The 17,608-nt window shown below is 40.6% G+C and overlaps 1 protein-coding gene, 1 long non-coding RNA gene and 3 other non-coding genes across 11 annotated transcripts; 1 reads left to right on the top strand and 4 right to left on the bottom strand.

Moving 5' to 3' along the window:
- Window positions 1-28: 28 nt before the first annotated feature.
- Window positions 29-9,665, bottom strand: etf1a (eukaryotic translation termination factor 1a). 3 transcript variants are annotated; one of them, XM_042075599.1, is made up of 11 exons: window positions 9,520-9,665; window positions 9,040-9,142; window positions 6,589-6,764; window positions 6,031-6,170; window positions 5,731-5,869; window positions 4,651-4,841; window positions 4,027-4,156; window positions 3,609-3,782; window positions 3,040-3,104; window positions 1,396-1,543; window positions 29-1,094 (listed from the first exon to the last, which is right to left on the bottom strand). In XM_042075599.1, exons 2-11 carry the CDS (start codon window positions 9,123-9,125, stop codon window positions 1,012-1,014), a joined length of 1,332 nt encoding a protein of 443 aa, XP_041931533.1. In that variant the 5' UTR covers window positions 9,126-9,142; window positions 9,520-9,665; the 3' UTR covers window positions 29-1,011. The 3 variants fall into 3 exon arrangements, with proteins under 3 accessions (XP_041931533.1, XP_041931532.1, XP_041931534.1); XM_042075598.1 differs by having other exon boundaries at window positions 9,516-9,660; XM_042075600.1 differs by lacking the exon at window positions 9,520-9,665 and adding an exon at window positions 9,305-9,374.
- LOC121695089 lies at window positions 2,683-2,804 on the bottom strand. Its single transcript, XR_006026008.1, has one exon. It is a non-coding gene; the product is annotated as a small nucleolar RNA SNORA71 (small nucleolar RNA).
- LOC121695087 lies at window positions 3,250-3,376 on the bottom strand. Its single transcript, XR_006026006.1, has one exon. It is a non-coding gene; the product is annotated as a small nucleolar RNA SNORA71 (small nucleolar RNA).
- LOC121695088 lies at window positions 5,311-5,432 on the bottom strand. Its single transcript, XR_006026007.1, has one exon. It is a non-coding gene; the product is annotated as a small nucleolar RNA SNORA71 (small nucleolar RNA).
- Window positions 9,666-10,083: 418 nt separating the features above from the next.
- Window positions 10,084-17,604, top strand: LOC121695079. Of its 5 annotated transcripts, none has more exons than XR_006026001.1 (10): window positions 10,084-10,310; window positions 10,616-11,110; window positions 12,852-12,947; window positions 13,409-13,507; window positions 13,596-13,700; window positions 13,939-13,974; window positions 14,103-14,191; window positions 15,739-15,840; window positions 15,964-16,013; window positions 17,509-17,604. It is a non-coding gene; the product is annotated as an uncharacterized LOC121695079 (long non-coding RNA). The 5 variants fall into 5 exon arrangements; XR_006026002.1 differs by having other exon boundaries at window positions 10,105-10,310; window positions 11,027-11,110; window positions 12,852-13,009; XR_006025999.1 differs by having other exon boundaries at window positions 10,115-10,310; window positions 11,027-11,110.
- Window positions 17,605-17,608: the final 4 nt, after the last annotated feature.

Below are 17,608 nucleotides of genomic sequence, written 5' to 3'. Positions count from 1 at the left end.
TTAGCATAAAACAGCCATATACAAGTCGTATCTGAATCATTTTTATAGATCCCTTGCACTTTCAAGATGAAAACAGCAAAAAGTCAAAGGGTCTTGTTCAGGGAATAGCACACTAAAATGCATTTCATTGAAACATCATTAATTCCCCTTATTTTTCTGCGATGCATCACTGGCTACATATGAATATTCACATGATGGCTTCTCACTGAATGTGCTCTCTGGATTGTCAACAGACTGCTTGCTGGACAGAGAAAATCTTGCTCTTCCATCTCATTGGCCATGCAGCATTTCTGGCAAGCCATCCAGAAGAGAAAAAAAGACACAGTTGAAAAAGTGAGTGTGGATGAAGGACCATTGTTGTTGTTGTTTTTTTTTTAAGCAGTTCAAATTTAATACTTCTTTGTCCCCCATTCGCTACAGAAACCCAGGTAAAAAAAAATCTAAACCATCATAAAATACAGCAGCATCAATTGCCTGTAAAAAAAAAAAAAAAAAAAAAAAAAAAAAAAGGAGAGAAAAGAAATAGAAATGCAAAAAACGGACCCATGGGGAACAGAAGAATCAGGGAAGTCAGGGGAGAAGGGACATAAAGAAAAATATATAATATATATATATATTTCTGTATAAGAGGAGCGAGTCCAAAGTTGTCTTCAGATGGGGCCATGAGTATCTTGGGCACGTGCTGTTGCTTTATTAAAAAAAAAAAAAAAAAAGAAAAGAAAAGGGAAAAAAGTAGATACATTGAACTTAAAAAGGCGAGTTCAATCCAATCAGAGTATTCTAAGGCTGGGGCGTTATTTTGTTGTTACTCATGAAGGGTTCTCTCTCCTCTGTGATTGACAGGCTGTCACTCCTCTTCAGCATATGTATTTGTATATGTAACTGTGTGTAAGTGTTTGCAGTTGATAAGGGGTCCATGTTCTCTCGCTGTTTTGAGAGATTCTTTTTCATTCTGTCCTTCTTCAATTTCTTCATCCATTCTCTCATCTCCCCATATCAGTCCCCGACTACCTAGTAGTCATCCAAATCGAAAAATTCATCGTCCTCTCCCTGGTAGTCCATGCCCTGGAAATCCACCCTGTACCTCAAGATTCCTGGAGAGGAGAAGTAAAAAGAGGGAGACAATGAGACAAAATGAAAAAGAATTCCATTGAATTCCATTTGTGGTGTTTGGTTTGCAGAATTAAATTGAATGCAACAGTTTTTAACAAATTAGCACAGCGTGGTTATGATGCTAACCAGATTTAAGCACAATTTAGTACAACCTGGAAAATCATTGTGTGGTGGTCAATGTTGATATTGTGGTGAGCCACCGCAAATAAGTCAATGCATGTGAAACCCTGATGTAGCATGTAGAGGAAATACGAGTTTGAGCATCATTAAAAACAGTCTCACCCCCAATGCCACCGAAGCCTTTGACAAACTGCGATCCCTCCTGGCTCTTGTCTGTGACAATCTCCAGTGTGGCGCCGAACTTCTTGTAGCTATTGGCGAACCATTCCAGCAGAGGCATGCACTCGATCAGCTCGTGCTCCTGTCCTGTCTGTTCACGAGCACACACAGATGACAAAAGGTGAGGTGTCATTTCAGAAGTCTGCATCAACGATACAGACATTCTTAAAGTGTAACTAGAGTAGAGCTGTAATCGGGCCTTAAAAGTTAGGCCCGACAAGGCCTGAGCCTGACAGGTTTTTAAAAGCCCGAAGTCCTCTGTATCATCATAACATCTCAGCACTCTGAAGTTTGCGGGAACCCTCCCATACGCAGCCTGGACATTAATTAGTTCTTGCGCCAGCTCTTCAAACCCCTCGCCATTTACGATATCAAAAGGCCTAATGTCTTTACAGCGAAAGCTGACACTTGTTCTCCGTAACCTGTTTCACCTTTGCAGGGTTGGTTTTGTTGCTGTAACAAACGATGTGATTGTAGGTTGATCCTAGGCACTGGCAGGTGTGGACAAGCTTTTATCAACATGCCTTATCAGCGACGAATTCCCCATCATTCTGCAGAATGTTGAATCCTTTGGATTTCACATAGGCTAACCTACTGGCTCATTATTCTCATTATGTACATGCCAAAACTTTTCCACGCCTCAGATTTAGCCTTCTTTGCCGGTGCAACTAAAACGTAATCGCTTAAGGCCAGCCTCCGTTTCACCTCCTCAGCATCCATTTTTGCATCTTTCTCGCAGCTAATCGAAATGCAACACGTGACTGCTCATTTAGCCTACTGCGCAAGCCGGAGCCCGAGTGAAATGATAGAAATTAAGCCCAAACCCGACCGAACCCATCGGGTTCGGGCAAACATCTTCAGCTCTACTCCAGAGTAAAAACAATCTAGGGGTCTATTTATGGTAGTTAACAACTTCAAACTTTTGATTGAGTGCACGTTAATTGGTGGCGTTTTGAGCAAGACCACAAAATTGTAATTATATTTTGAGCATTGCTAGTGGTATAAAATAGCAACATGGCACCTTGCCCTGTTAGCATCACTGTAAGCCCATTCAGTGTTAATGCAAAAAAACGATTTTGCTCAAAACGCCACCAATTAACGTAATTTTGCTCTCAATCAAAACGTTGAAGTTGTTAACTACCGTAAATTGACCCTAGGACAGTGTGTATTCCAACCAACAATGAGACTTTCATCACAGTGACTTCTGCCTGACACGGCAAAGTGACAACGTGTCTGAAAGATACAGGGTTTGGCAGAGATGGATGCTCCAGCAAACACGGGACTTTCAATTCGCTCTTCCTGCGTATCAATGACCAGGCAACAATCATGCCATAATCACTTTCGATACAGGGTTATACAGATGGTCATTATGATAATGGTTGTTAGTGGTATAAAATAGCGACGTGGCACCTTGCCCTGTTAGCATCACTGTAAGTCCATTCAGTGTTAATGCAAATAAACAGTCTTGCTCAAAACGCCACCAATTAACGTTAATTTTGCTCTCAATCAAAAACTACCATAAATAGACCCTAGGTTGTTTTTACTCCGGAGTTACACTTAAAACATAAATGTAGAATTCACACTGACCTCTTTGTCTGTGAAATGGGACTTGTCTTTCTCCTGTTCTGGCGTCAAATAAATGGTCTTCTCATCTAAAAAAAAGAAAAGAAATGTAGACTGTGACCAATTGAACTATAATTGTGGATTCCGTCTCTTCAGGTCTTCTGTCTTGAGTTTTATCATCAATGTTAGTACAAATTAACAAAGACTCTTATCCAAAACTACAAAGTAAACAATTGTCTGAAAGATACAGGGTTTGGCAGAAACTGACAATCCAGCAAACACGGGAAAAGACTTTCAACTCACTCTTCCTGCGTATCAATGACCAGGCAACAATCATGCCATAATCACTTTCGATACAGGGTTACAGTCAGTGAATTTACATGGAGGTGATATATACTTTAATGCTTGCAGAGTCTAGTGAAGACTGAATTTTAATTAAAAAGTGATAGCCATGAAAGACAATTGTGAATTCCTGTTCCTCAGGTTTTCTTGTCCCTCTTTTCTGCCTTGCTGTTTTTACTATCAATTCAAAGAGAGTGTCAACAGGTACGTATTAAGTACACTTGTTAAGTGATATGTTACAGTCAGTGTACCATTCTCTGCGTCGATGGACTCTGCTCCATGGAGTCTCAGGATGTATCTCATAGTGTCCAGGTTCTCATAAACAATGAGGATCTCCACAGCTCCCATCTCCAGGGCTTTGAGGGTGTCTTCCACGCCGAAGCAGTACTTCCCCGTGTCCTGGCTGATCTCATCAAAATACCGCCCTATTGAGACCCAGATGCAAGAGTGGGTATAAAATAACACCGCTACAACCATTATAATCCAACCCCACCCCCCCTTGCGGCCACTACTGGAGCCAACACTGATGGCTTTGCTCCCTCTGTCCCATGGAATTCATCCAGGGTTTTTTCCATGACAAAAGCCATGGCCCTAAATTATGCTGCTAGGATCGTGGCTTGAGTTGAAGCCATAACACACCCATCCAAACATAAACACAAACACACACACCTATGAGTTTCTTCTCCTGGATAAACTTGACGTTTGACAGCACTTCTGCAGAGAGCTCAATTGCTTGGTTGAATCCATTCTCCCCTCCGTACGAGATGTCTACCAGCTTCAACACTTTTGCTTGTAACCTCTGTAGAGATAACACACCAAAGACAACACACACATCAGACAACCACAAAACAGTCATTATAAGGACCTCTGAGCATTGGCAACAACCATTATTTCTTATGAAATAACAAGCACACGGCCAATAACTACAAAAGACCCCTCAAAGAACTAGAGCATGTCAAGTGGCAGACAAAGGACTAAAACTTTTTTTTTCCACACTAGACAGAGCATAACAGTGGTTCAGCTTTTGATTCCATAAACATGTGCAGAGTGAGGAAGTGTGTGAGTGTGAAACCAACATTGAATTCACAGACTAGCTAAAACCAAGTTCAACAAAGTTCAGCTCTGTTCACTTGAAGCAAATCTACAATTGGTTTGACAGAAGTACTGCGAATACAATGTCAAAATAGTAAATTGCACACTAAAGCAAATATATAACAGCACAACATCAAATTGATGCGGGACGGTACTGTGCCAACGCAAAAAAGTTGGCCGTAAACCATACCATAAACGTACCGGGTCGAACATATCTGACTGACTCAGTTCAGTTTTGAAATCAGCAGAACCAGCCAAGACCATGCCGGCCACGTTGACCTTGTCGTTGGACACAAAGAGCTGGACCGCCGTTTCGGCCACCTTCCTCACATAGTTGTGCCTCTTCTCCATCCTCAGACGGGCAAAACGCAAAGCAGACTGTCCTCCTCTGCCTGAGGTGTGGGAGAGAGCAGACATTGTTTAGAGCCTCCACCTTTAAGACAATGATTTTAAAACATTTATTTTTTCCCCTTCTGCAGCAGAGAGACAAATCGGAGTCAACCTGCACACAAACCACACGTGTTTAGATCTTGACATTCAGGGTTACTGGTTGCTGCTTTAAGAAACATGCCAGGACTGAACAAATGCCTAACCTGGTTATAAAGACATTGTGGTATTCCTGAACAACACACCTGATTAAACAGTCCCATTCTGCCGGGCAGAGCATGGCTCATTCAATGGGTAAACCCACAGCTGTTCCAACACACTTATTTTCCTTACACGGCCAGACCACTGCATCTCAATTTACGTCGGAGTCTACAAAATTTTATGGATAGAGTTCTAGCCCTGGACAGTGTGTATTCCAACCAACAATGAGACTTTCATCACACTGACTTCTGCCTGACAGGCAAAGTGACAACGTGTCTGAAAGATACAGGGTTTGGCAGAGATGGATGCTCCAGCAAACACGGGACTTTCAATTCGCTCTTCCTGCGTATCAATGACCAGGCAACAATCATGCCATAATCACTTTCGATACAGGGTTATACAGATTGTCATTATGATAACATGCAAATAATCCTTAACTATATGCATAGCCTGACGAAGACTGAACATAAAAGTGATATGAATATGTGAAGGAACTGAAGGACCATAGCAAGTGGTGAGTTCAGTAGCTATAAAGAACACTGGGCCCGAGGCAAAGACACTTACCGTATCGATTTCATGCATATATACATACATAGAAAATGTTCCACATATGTTCTAACACATTTGGTATAGTATATGCAACATTTTGGCTACAGTGGTCTCATGGTGGCGATGGTGGAGCTAACAGTTTACCATGCTTCTTGGGGAGATCCACGGTGAATTTGTGTAGAACTTCTCTGGTGTTCCCTTGCAGAGTCCCGAACAAAGCTCCACTCCCATCAATCACAATAAAACCAAACTTGCTGTCGTCGGACAGCAGGGCCGTCAGCGCCTGGGCGATGAGAAATATGAGAGACACCGAGATTACTAAAGCTTTGCCTTTAATAACGGCCAGGAATATTGAACTCAAGGAGGAATGTCAACAGCTGCTACAGCAGTCAGTGAGCTCACACACACACACACACACACACACACACACACTGCATTTCACACCTCAGTGTGGAACTTGTTGTCGCAGAGATAGAGAGAGGTGTTGATGGGTTTAAAAGGCTCAAAGTCAATGTTGACTTTCTTCTCCTTGCCCTCCTCAGTGACGATGGTGCCACAGTACACCACTAGGCCATTAGGGGGAACTGCAAAAAATAAGGGAAGCAGAAGCCGGTCAACTCAGAAAAAAACGACCGCTGGAGTCAATTGTACACATCACATGCAGCACTTTAAAGCCATAAATATATTGCGGAGTTTTGAAATATGTACATATAATTTCTATTTGCTTTCAAGATGGAATATCCCCTGATTAATTATTATGGTTTTGCTTGTGCCTGTGAATTGTATCAAACTGACACTCATATATATATATATATATATATATATATATATATATATATATATATATATATATATATATATATATATATGTGTGTGTGTGTGTGTGTGTGTGTGTGTGTGTGTACTTTATATAAAAAAATTAAAAAAAATGCCAAGCTAACATTAATGATGCCCCAGGACAAGCCAAGAGCGAGAGCCAGTCCTAGCTGAACAGTCAGTCACCTTTGTTGTAAAGTTTGAGTCTCTGCTGTACTGAGGTGATGGCGCCGAGCACAGACAGCCTGTTGACTCTGCTCTTGATGTTGGAGGCCGTACCGAACTCATCGGCCAACATCTTGGACACTCTGGAGATCTGGTCCTTGGGAGGGATGATGAGTGAAATCATACTGGTGCCATTCCTACCCAAGGAGAATCGAGAAAAAAAACATGATTACCTATTCATACTATTTATCAAGTAAAAATACTTAGAAAACACTAAATATGCATTACTTATTTTCAAGACATAATGTATGTATTGCTAGAAACTGTACTTTCACTTTCAATTATTTCAATGGCATTATTTAAAAAAGCATGCTTTTCACAACTGGAAACCACATTTCTGCATGCTAGTATGTAGTGCTAAGAATCCTTAATGCATAGTAGCCTAAACAGAGAAAAGCACAAAGGGTAAAATGTTGCCGCACACATTGCCACTGTATCAAACTATCTGTCGAGTTGATGGGTGACAGGAACTTCAGAAATTACATGACAATTAGCTCAGAAATGCACAAAAGTGGCTCTCTCCATCATAGACTGCTAGCACGGAGAACAGGTTAATATTTGCACATGGTCACAGAATCATAAGTAATGTGAAGAATAGTGAAGGCAGCTAAGAGTAATAAAAGCAGGAGACACATCTCCCATAGTTTCCCAATAGGCTCAATTTACAAACTAATGCAAAAGGTCCTTCTCTGAAAAAAGTGCATTAAGTAGTACCCAAGACCTACACAACACATTTCAAAAGTTAACATACCTACACCTATTTACATTTAGAACAAAGAATATGCTTGAGCAGGGAAACACTCTACAACAATAGTAGTTGTATGCAGGTGTTTGACCATTCGGCAACTTGAAACCAATCTGCCTCCGTACATTTCATAGTACTAACTACAACCGAACATGACGCACAGACCAAGCCATGAGGCGACCTTGTGTGAAGGACTTGACCATAATGACACATTGTGTCTTTTCTCACATGCTACCTGTCAAAAAGGAGGTGAAATGCCGCTCGCGCTGACGTTGCATTTGCGCAACAGAGACCTACCAGTAAATGTAGGGCAGCCGAGTTGAACGTAATGTGTCAACCGTACCAGTATTCCATCACCAACAGCCCTAGTAAAAAATCTACTTGACCGTATCAGTACAATACCATAAATTGACCGTGGTCATTTGCATTTACAGGGTCAAACTTGTTTGTTTATATCTGTATTATTATTAACACCGCAAATCTGGTCCATACTGGAGATAAAATGTTTCGTCAAATCTGCAGTTTCAACACCCATTATAAGCTATGGATGTATGTCTCACAACGCAAGTCAAACATAATAAAACCTGTCACAAAGGGTTACAAAACTCATCCACGTATAGTTCCATTAAAGTTAAGTTGATCAGAGGGGGGTATTTATTCCACGGTTGAAATGACTGGACACTTCGATCACTCCGACATCTGGAGACTACATCGGTGCACAACAATCCAGTGAAGGCTACAAACGTAACAAAATATTTATTTAAATCAAATCTAATTTTTCATATAATTTCCGAGAGCCATTATCCCCATGACAGCTATGCTTGGTTACTATATCGTATTCTTGACTTAACCACTGACAGTCAAAACTCAAAAGTGACAAACTCATCAACTGCACCGATGACTCGGTTACGGCATTTGATCGAGCTTCATTTTGTCTGGGCATGGGGCTAACGTTACTAGCAGCGTCTGTGGGCCCTGGAGTAGCTGCTACTCAGATGGAAATAATAATAGCTACCCACGTTTCCCTGGTATAGTGCTAGAACACATAGTGTGACCCAAGGCTAACACAAGACCAGTTTCGGCCGGTCTGATGTAGTGAAGTTAGGAACATGCGACAAGATTGTCATCAGATTCTGAAGCCAGTTCCTTCCTATAAGCTAACGTTAGCTACGCTAACATGGCGCAATTAATTGTCAACTAAAGCTATGGCATACTTTACGATTGCAAATGACACTGACAAAACTACAACATGACAGTTTGCAACTCCCAAGTTTCACCACGCTAACGAGCTGAAACCTATTAATTAAAACGCCACAGCGTGCCATGAATCGCATGAGAAAGAGGCCTGCATTGCGGCCTCCAATACTGAAGAATCTTCCATTCGACAAAACAATCATACTACAGTGATCAAGGTTAACACTGTAAGTACAACATTTCTATAAGGGGGAAAAAACCACCACCAACCTAAACCGAGATCTATGGCACAAAGTCTCGTGGCTGCACCCCACTCGCCGGTAGCCTGCTCCTCCCAAATCCCCGGCCTTCTACAACAGCTGGCTAACGTTACTAACTGTTTACACGTACCTGGGCTTTAACCTTGCGCTAATGCTGACACCACGAAGCCGAACAAAGTATCTATATTTTTTCACAAAAAAGCGTTTACGTACCCTCTTGCTGCTTCCAAACTTTTGATCAGCTTCTTGATTTTCCATATCTCCACGTTCCTGTCCGCCGCGCTCGGGTCGTCCGCCATCTTTCCTGTTGTAATCGCTTAAGAAAGAGCAACAGACTGGATATAAAAGCAGAAAGGGCAGCTCCGACTCAATTCAGCAAGAGGAACACTTACAGTTAAAAAAGAGGCAATGTTATAGTGTATAACATAGGGTCATGGTACTGCCCCAATACCGATAGCTATTTCCGCGCAGGTCTCACCTGGCGTAGGCAACCACCCGAGATGGAAAGACCCAACACCGGCTGACGGTGTCAGTAAAGTGCGCGGCAAAACTAGGCCCTCTTTCTCCCCAGGCCCTAGCGTCCACCCTATTAGCTACCACATATGCTGCTTGCCCATCAGCCATCACCAATATATTTTTAAAAGACTGAATTCAAAAATTTGTTGGGTAAAAGAACGATTAAGTTTTACCTGCCTCTGGCTCCGCCGCACCACTCGGGGTCTTTCTGCGTTACGGCCGCCGCGATTTTTGTTTCGTTCGTCTGCTATGTGACGTTGCCTCTCTTTGCCGGTTCCGTCTTCCACGAGCTACGCGTGGTGCGAAAGTTCACATGGGGAGGTGGATCTCAGATTTTCCACTTCCTAGAAACCCGCATAGAAACGCGACGATAGCACACTCTGATTGGCTAGGCTGTAAGCTTGTCATAAAACAAAAGGTCATGGGCGGGATCATGAATTTTCATGCCTCATGGGAGCTGTAGTGCTTCGAACAAGGCTACCCTGCTGAAACATGTTAGTCCTCATTTAAGTGCAGAATATGGGACATTATAAATCCTGACTTGATTTATGATTCAAAATTAAAAAGGTCACAAGATAGGCTTATCCCTAAGCTTATTGAAAACGTAAGGCCTACTTTACCTAAATAATTCTCATATTTTTTTTGGGTAGCAAGTAAAAAAGCAGGCTATTTAAAACAATTCATCATGGCTTTTGAATGAAAAATTAGCTACTTGACATGGCATGAGAAATAAAGCTGAGAAATAAAGCTTCTGTTAAGGATGGGGGAATGGTTAATAGGCCTAGCCTATGATTTGACTCCACCCAATCAAAGTAGGTCTGGATCAGAGCCAGAAAGACATGAGTCTAACCTGGCTGTCAAGACAAATGCATTACTTTTGTGGAACGGGTTTGAGTGAGTACAACCACTACAACGTCTTCCTGGAATCAACAAAAATCAAACCAAATCAACATAGGCTCAGGACGATGGTAAGTACTTTAATATAACTTGTAAGCAATATACATTTACTAATCATTTATATACTATAGAAAATGCAGTGGCATCTAAACATGAGAAATAGGCCTACTGCAAAATATTTCAAATGGACACAACCTATTTCACTAGATTCCACGAGAACATTTCAACTGAACAGTTTTCATTTCTACTGACTGATCAAAATAACTTAAAGGTTGTGTTAGACAGTGGTTTCTGATGTAGGCTAGCGTTTGATGACACACAGCATGAATTCAGAATAATTTTGGGAACCTCATGCTACTTTTCTGTTACCTTGCAGACAAAACTTTGTTTCCTATTCAGCTTTGTTTGTTTGATGTGACTGGATAATTGAAATTGAAGGAAATAGCCTAATGGATGCATTATGAAAGAATTATAAATTGTACACCATGAATGTGAATCGTGATGTCTCAGGACAGAGACTGAATCACAAAATCTCATCAACTCAATCAGCATGTGTTGCTTCAAAGATGCAATAACCCTGAATAGGTTTTTTCCCCAAGTGTTGTCATTGTTGATTCCATAAAGACCAACATAAACCAACATTTAGAGCAATATGTAAGAAATAAATCTTGTCTGGTGTGACAATTCAACATTGTTTACTGATTTGGTCAGTATGGATAATTCAGTGGCACATACACTGTATGGTGAGCATGCAATGAGACTGCTATTTACCTGACTTTGCTTGCAGTAACAACAGGAAAGGAGACTATACCTTATTCATTTAAAGGGAATGAATCATGGCTGAATCAGTAACAATACCAGAGGATGCAAGGTAATGTTTTTCTTCTTAACAATTTAGCAAGTGAACCTGATTGTGGTGGGGTAGAGCAATGGTTTAGTATATTATGGAATGTTTGTAGCCTGGCTAGCGCCACCACTTCTCAATGAGACGTGGTCTGGGAACCAAACCCAAACCATTTTCTCGTATTTGAAAAAAATGCCCAGATCCGTTTATTGGGTGCCACGGATGTCTATCAAATGCGTCTGTGCATAGCTCATCATCGTCTTGCTTTCCCCCCTGTTCTGTGATTGGTTCCCTATCTCAGGCGAAAATTTGCTCCATGGTCTCCAGGCTGCCTTAGCAGCGTGAATCAAATCGCGCGCAAGGCAGCATGGGAACAGCCAGGCTAGAATGTTTGTGCAATTCAGATGGAATACACAACTGTATTAAAAAAAAACTGTTGTTCTAGTTATAACGTGTTGTATTGCATAAATGCTTTAATGTACTTTCATTTTCATTTTTTTAAAAAGATAGACACCAGCAGTTGATTACAATGTGATTTATACATATTTTTTCTGTTCCTTTAACATTCAGAAGAGTTTTTGTTTCATGACAAAAAATCCCCCTCTTAAAATAGCTTTAATGTAACTACACCTTCTTCTTAATTTAGGATTGGATTTGATTCAGGCCCTGCCTCATCTCTACACACTGTTTATCTGCTGCTGCAGTAGAAACATTTAAAAGACAATAGAGAAATGTATAACTATTTAAAACGGTTCCTCAATGACTGTAAAATGGACAGCATATATGTTCAATCAAAAGTAAGTTCATGAAGGAGCAAATAGCGATGACTTTCTTGCTTACAGTACTTAACTCTGGCTCCAATTTTGTGGAGGCCAAATTATTTTCATGTATTTTTTTTGCTTCATCAGAACATTAAGTGCATGACACCATGCTGTCCATGTTCTCTTTCAGTTGAGTTCACTCTACGTTTACCAGTGGGAAGTAATTTTCAGATGACTTCATCAACCCCCATTCCAGCACTGCTAGATAGAGTGCTCACTCACAATCAGTGATACTGAACGCCCCGCTCTAGCCAAACTAGCTTCACTCTATGTGTGAGTGCTCTGCCAGGCTTTGTACCTGTGAGAAGCCCTCCAGTGCCAGCAAACTGCCTTGTTCGGACACTAGTACTCATCAGAGCTTTTCTTGTATGTTGTCGGCTTGTTTCATAGCGACCCGCCGTATGCGCTCAGCACCCTGTTGGTGAGTTTCCTAGTGGATTCCTTGTCCACTGCGGCCAATGAGGCGCTGTGATACAGTATATGCGTCGCCATTGGTTAATGTGGAATGAACTCGACTGAAAGAGAATGCATGGTTATAAACATAACCTTGGTTCTCTAAAGGAAGAACATGAACATGAGGGAAGAACCCTTTCTAACCTCATTGGCTCTCTGGACCTGGTCCATTGGATCACTTCAGAATGACTACAGAGGACTAGTTGCACAGTGTGCCTTTATATCAGTGGCCTGCAAAAAAATCCCATTGGTTCACGTCTCGTGTTATTCTTCTGAGAACCAATGTCGTAACCATACGTCTATAGTCATTGAGGTTCCCTATCTCACAAATGTCTAATGTTATCTTGACTAAATATGTCTTATTGAAAGAATGGATATACTTTTTATAATGGCACAAACACACATAAATTGCCTATTGATGGAAAAATCTGTTTGATAAAAACCTGATCTGGCAATATCAATCCAGTTCTGCAATTTGATCTTATTCTGAGCAGTCCTTACCCGATCTCATCTGACCAGACCTCATCTCATCATAAGGCCCTGATGAGTGACCAGACAATTCACAGTAAAGAACGAGATGCAGATGCAGGGTATGGAGACACAAACACACACATGACTGAGAAGAATGCGATGTGTTTAGGAAAGCTTAAAGGTACCATAACCAACCAAAACTGGTACTGCAATCACTTTCAAATTACTGTAGAGCGGTGTATCCCCTCCCCCTCCCCCCTGACTCGAGGTTGCCAAACCCGATGCCGAAACACTACTGACTATGTGATTAGTAGATAGGTGGAGGGTGGCGCATCAGGCCAAAACACAACATGACATGACAAAACATCAACAACAGTTGAGGGCTGCAACACTTTTTAAATGACAACATCCTGGCCGGACTATTGTTGTCAGTGATATAAGTATTTGAAATTAACATGATTTCTTAATGTCTAGTGACATATCAGGACCATTTCATGATTTACTGAAATACATTTCTTACATACGGTTCCTTTAATGTTTCTGTATGTAATATATGCACATGAATGTCATTGTTCCACAGGTCTGCAGTTGATGTTGAAAGGTCTACATCCCCCTCACTCAGCTATTGGTCAATGGAAAGTGACGACTCCTTGAAAAGGATCATCAAATTTGAACCAAGGTATATCATCTTTTCAATTTTCTTTTTAATGTTTTTTTTTTATGTTTAGTTTTTTGAGTTGTATTCGAACTGCAGCTACCTTTTACAGTAATGCCTTTGACAGATCCACCTCCCCTATCCCATCTGGTTTGGATTTGAAGAGTGAAGACTCAATGGATATCATCGGACGACATTTTCGTAGAGAGGAACCTAGGTAATGCAGTATTTTTGCATGGTGCTGGGACAGGCTGTCTTTTAAGAAAAGATTAAACTGGGAAACTACAGCATTTTGCCATATTTCTGTTTTAAAACATGATGTTGGAAGACATTGTTGATGATGTTAATGATAATAAGTTATCAGTGTAATTGATCAGGATTCAACAGTTGAACTTTAATAGTGTTTTACTTTAAGGTTCATGAAATAATGTTCAAACTTGTGTAATGCTTTTCAGGGAAGGGATTGATGCAAATAATACAACAATACCCAGGTAGGCCCATTTTTATAGATATAAAATACCTGATTTAAGATGCTTTAAGAGAATTTAACATTATGTAAGACCTAGGATGCACTTTTGTTGTCAGCACAATTTTTCATCTCCTATTGTTTTGACCACAGAATCATTGTGAATGGGCCAGACGAATGCCCCTTGACTATCCATCAAACAATATTGGAAATGGTCCAGGTCTTCTAACTGCTGCCACAGGGTAATTTTTGCAATACCAATGAGGTTGTGTTGGTTGACTGGTATGTTTTCTTTGGATCAAAAAACACCAAATCCAAAATAGCGACTTAATGTGAAGCCCATATAACCAGGGTTCTAAATTAACTTTTTTGATCACCAGCCAATGTGGCTGGTAACTTTCTAAAGTTACTAGCCAATCAGAATTTCTACTAGCCAATTTTTCTCCGGTGAAATGAGTTCATGAGATGAGTGTCACTGAATGCATTTGATCATTTTATTAACATTGTTGGCATGTAAACATACCACAAAATATACACAGAAAGTACAAACACTTCATTTCATGTTTGGGATCTCTATCTATCTATCTATCTATCTATCTGTTTCTCTGTCATATCCTCATTCTCTGCTTCATTCCTCTTCTTGCCCCCATAAGTCTGTCCCAACCACTGCCGCATTTAGTTTAATCTTAACTTAATAAAAAGGAGATATCAATTATCATCAACAATGACAAGCCAGCTGGAACATGCCACGCATTTTCTCTCCCTCTCGTTCACGCTCAGACACATTCTCAATTAAATGGAGTAGCATAGGGCCTACGTTCAAGTTGGATCTTTATAGAGAGGACCCAAAAAGTATCATCTTTATGTAACATGTTGTTGGTGCATGTTGACAATGTATGCTTTCTCTAACAAGAGTGAAAAACAGTTTGCAATACAGCTACTATTTATTGGCTAAATGTTGGTCCCTCCTCTGTCTCTGGGTGCCCTATGCACAGTGCATGATGCGTTTAGTGGTGGTGATCACTGATCAGGCAACTTTTTAAAACTGAAAATTTTCGCCTACAAGCTCCTCACGTTCCATCTTCAGCTAACTCCAATAGACAATAATGTATAGACAATAATTCTTGAATTTCCCCTGGGGATCAATAAAGTATCTATCTATCTATCTATAAAATAAACAATCTTGCTGCTTCAGGTTTTGCGGCCTCTGTTACATGACATCAGCCCCCCAAATAGGTAAGGAAATAGGAAAACACAGGAAATAGGAAATAGGTAAACACATGCATTTTGCGTTAATATTTTGTAACGTGTTATGTATTTGTGTTATGTACATGCGTCATGCACTTTTTACTTTACTGGCTAACTCCCTCTTCTTTCAGTCTATGTTCCCTTCTCTGGCTCCGTTCGTTCTTCTAATTCCTTGTGTTTTCTGGTAGATGCTCCGTTCGTTTCCATGGTCTCTCGCGCTAGTTTCACCGCAAACTGCGCGCAGCCAATGGGCGTATGAAACGTCATCACGTAGCATTACGGCACAGTGGTCATGGGAAATGTAGGAAGTACTGCCAGGGGGATATATACGACCGAGAACAGAGCCTTATGTATCATGCATGTAATGCCTCTTGCATCACCGGCCAAACTGGCTAGTAAGTTTTTATTACCACCCGCCAAAATTAATTTTAACCCGCATTTGGCGGGTTGGTGGGTGTTAATTTAGAACCCTGCATATAACATGCTGAAACTACAAATATTAACTTAAAATAAGTGACAGGTGTCTTTTTGTGTTCCATAGGGGCCAGATAGAGAGATCAGGTTCACCAGAGACCTGCTACTCATCAATGCGCAGCACATCTATGGAGTCAGTACAAGAAACACATGATACTGACATTGAAAGGTAATTCAAAGAGAACTGGAGAAGTGCACAGTTTACAGAAACTATCACATAGCTAATCAGCTATCAAAGTTACCACTGTTGATGTCAAGCTGTCTTACAATTTGAATATTGTCCTTATTGCAGCGGTAATCTGAAGCAGGATCTTGATCCTTCAGAAACACAAGGAAGAAATGGTATAGAGTTTATGAACATATTCTAGATTAATCATTTCTATTCCAGTATGGATGTTAAATTATTAGTGTAAACGAATCAAACGTGAACTATATTGGATTTATACCCTGGCACCAAGGGGTATGAATGAGGACTTCAATATCAGACCGTTCCTGTAACTACTTTAATGACTATGTGGTTGCTAACTGAAAATCTTTCAATAATGGTACTTCTGTTTCGTGTTCGTCTGTTTGCCCTTTAGAAGTGAATAAAGACTGTAGCAAAAGTTTTTAACATGATGCTGTATTGTAGTCTCCTGGATAAAAATAGTAACCTTGTGATTATATAGACACCTTATCATGCTTACTTGAAATTATGATGGCCATAGGGCCTGATGCTATGTCAAGTACTCTGAATAGACTTCTCTGTACACTCTAAGACGTGTTTTAGAAATAACTTCAAAATATGTACTTATGTTTGTATGTATGTATATATGTGTGTATGTATATATTTTCTGTATATTTTTGTATATTTGGTAGAGACTGGTGTAGTATGGTGAAAAATATTTGTGGATGTCTGTTGGTACCCTAGGATGCACCTCTCTGCAGTGGGTGTGCCTTCCAATTAGAACTTGATTGATGTATCATGTGACCCTTTCTACCTAATAAGTATGACGTGTGTCTATCTTGATTCAAGTCTGATGAAGAGCGTGTAGCTCGAAAACGTTCACTTGGTGAAATAAAAGATAAAGCAAAACGGGAGCAAGTGTGCGGACATTCAATTTTATTTTTTTTAATTATTAGTGTACAATATGAATTCATGCTAGTGTTGGATTCACGATCGTTTTGCGTTGTGTTTTAGTTCTGATGTCTGTACTGAAGATGGTCAATAAAGCTTGACGGCTGGATCAGGATCGGTGATTAAAAGAATTTATTGTAGATGGTACAACACTCACTAACCGAGCACAGGCTAAGTCTCAAACAGTAAAACTGCACAGAGTCTAACAGGTGTGGTAGTTAGTAGAAGCGGGCTGCTGCTGAGCGTCTTGGCATAAGATGCTCCCCGAGTCGCTTCCTCGATCCGTCTCGAAGTCCAAACCTGAGACAAAGCCTGTTATACTAAAATCATATCAACGTAAATCATGCCAACGTGGAAGGTACCAGCCATAGCTCAAAAATAATAGGAAAAGTACTAGCCCTGAAAACAGAATAACAAGGTGATATCTCATTCTGCCCATGCTATCACTACGGCCATGAACATGGCAGTCTGACCTGTTGATGGTAAATCCTATGTGCAGCCACACAGGCGCCTAAGGATTAGAACTAGGGAGTGAAACAATGGCATGTACCTCTCCACGTCTCTACTACACACAAAAGTAACACAGATGAACACATCAGAATACATACAGAAATACCCCAGATTTCTACACTAGTGTATAGGTTTTAAACATCGAATCATTACCACTGAGTTCAATTATGATTAGTTTCCTTTAATTATTCCCTTTCATTTCCCTTAAAGACAAAGCTATGAAGGAGGCCCAACAGCATCTGAAACAGAGATATAAAGAGCAGTTTGAGTATGACTTTGAAGTTCTGGAAAATCCAGGTGCTCCCACTTT

The sequence above is a fragment of the Alosa sapidissima genome, chromosome 20 (assembly GCF_018492685.1).
Source record: "Alosa sapidissima isolate fAloSap1 chromosome 20, fAloSap1.pri, whole genome shotgun sequence".
In the NCBI taxonomy this organism is placed as follows: Eukaryota; Metazoa; Chordata; class Actinopteri; order Clupeiformes; family Clupeidae; genus Alosa; species Alosa sapidissima.
The sequence above is the reverse complement of the archived record's forward strand: the minus strand, read 5'-3'. Positions and strand labels throughout refer to the sequence as shown.

Excerpts from the sequence above, each read along its gene's own strand:
- etf1a (XM_042075599.1), bottom strand. The coding sequence starts at position 9,125 with ATGGCGGACGACCCGAGCGCGGCGGACAGGAACGTGGAGATATGGAAA. Across the intron at positions 6,171-6,588 it reads ACTCAAACTTTACAACAAAG|TTCCCCCTAATGGCCTAGTG; the intron begins GTGACTGACTGT and ends TATTTTTTGCAG. Across the intron at positions 3,783-4,026 it reads CCAGGAGAAGAAACTCATAG|GGCGGTATTTTGATGAGATC; the intron begins GTGTGTGTGTTT and ends GGGTCTCAATAG.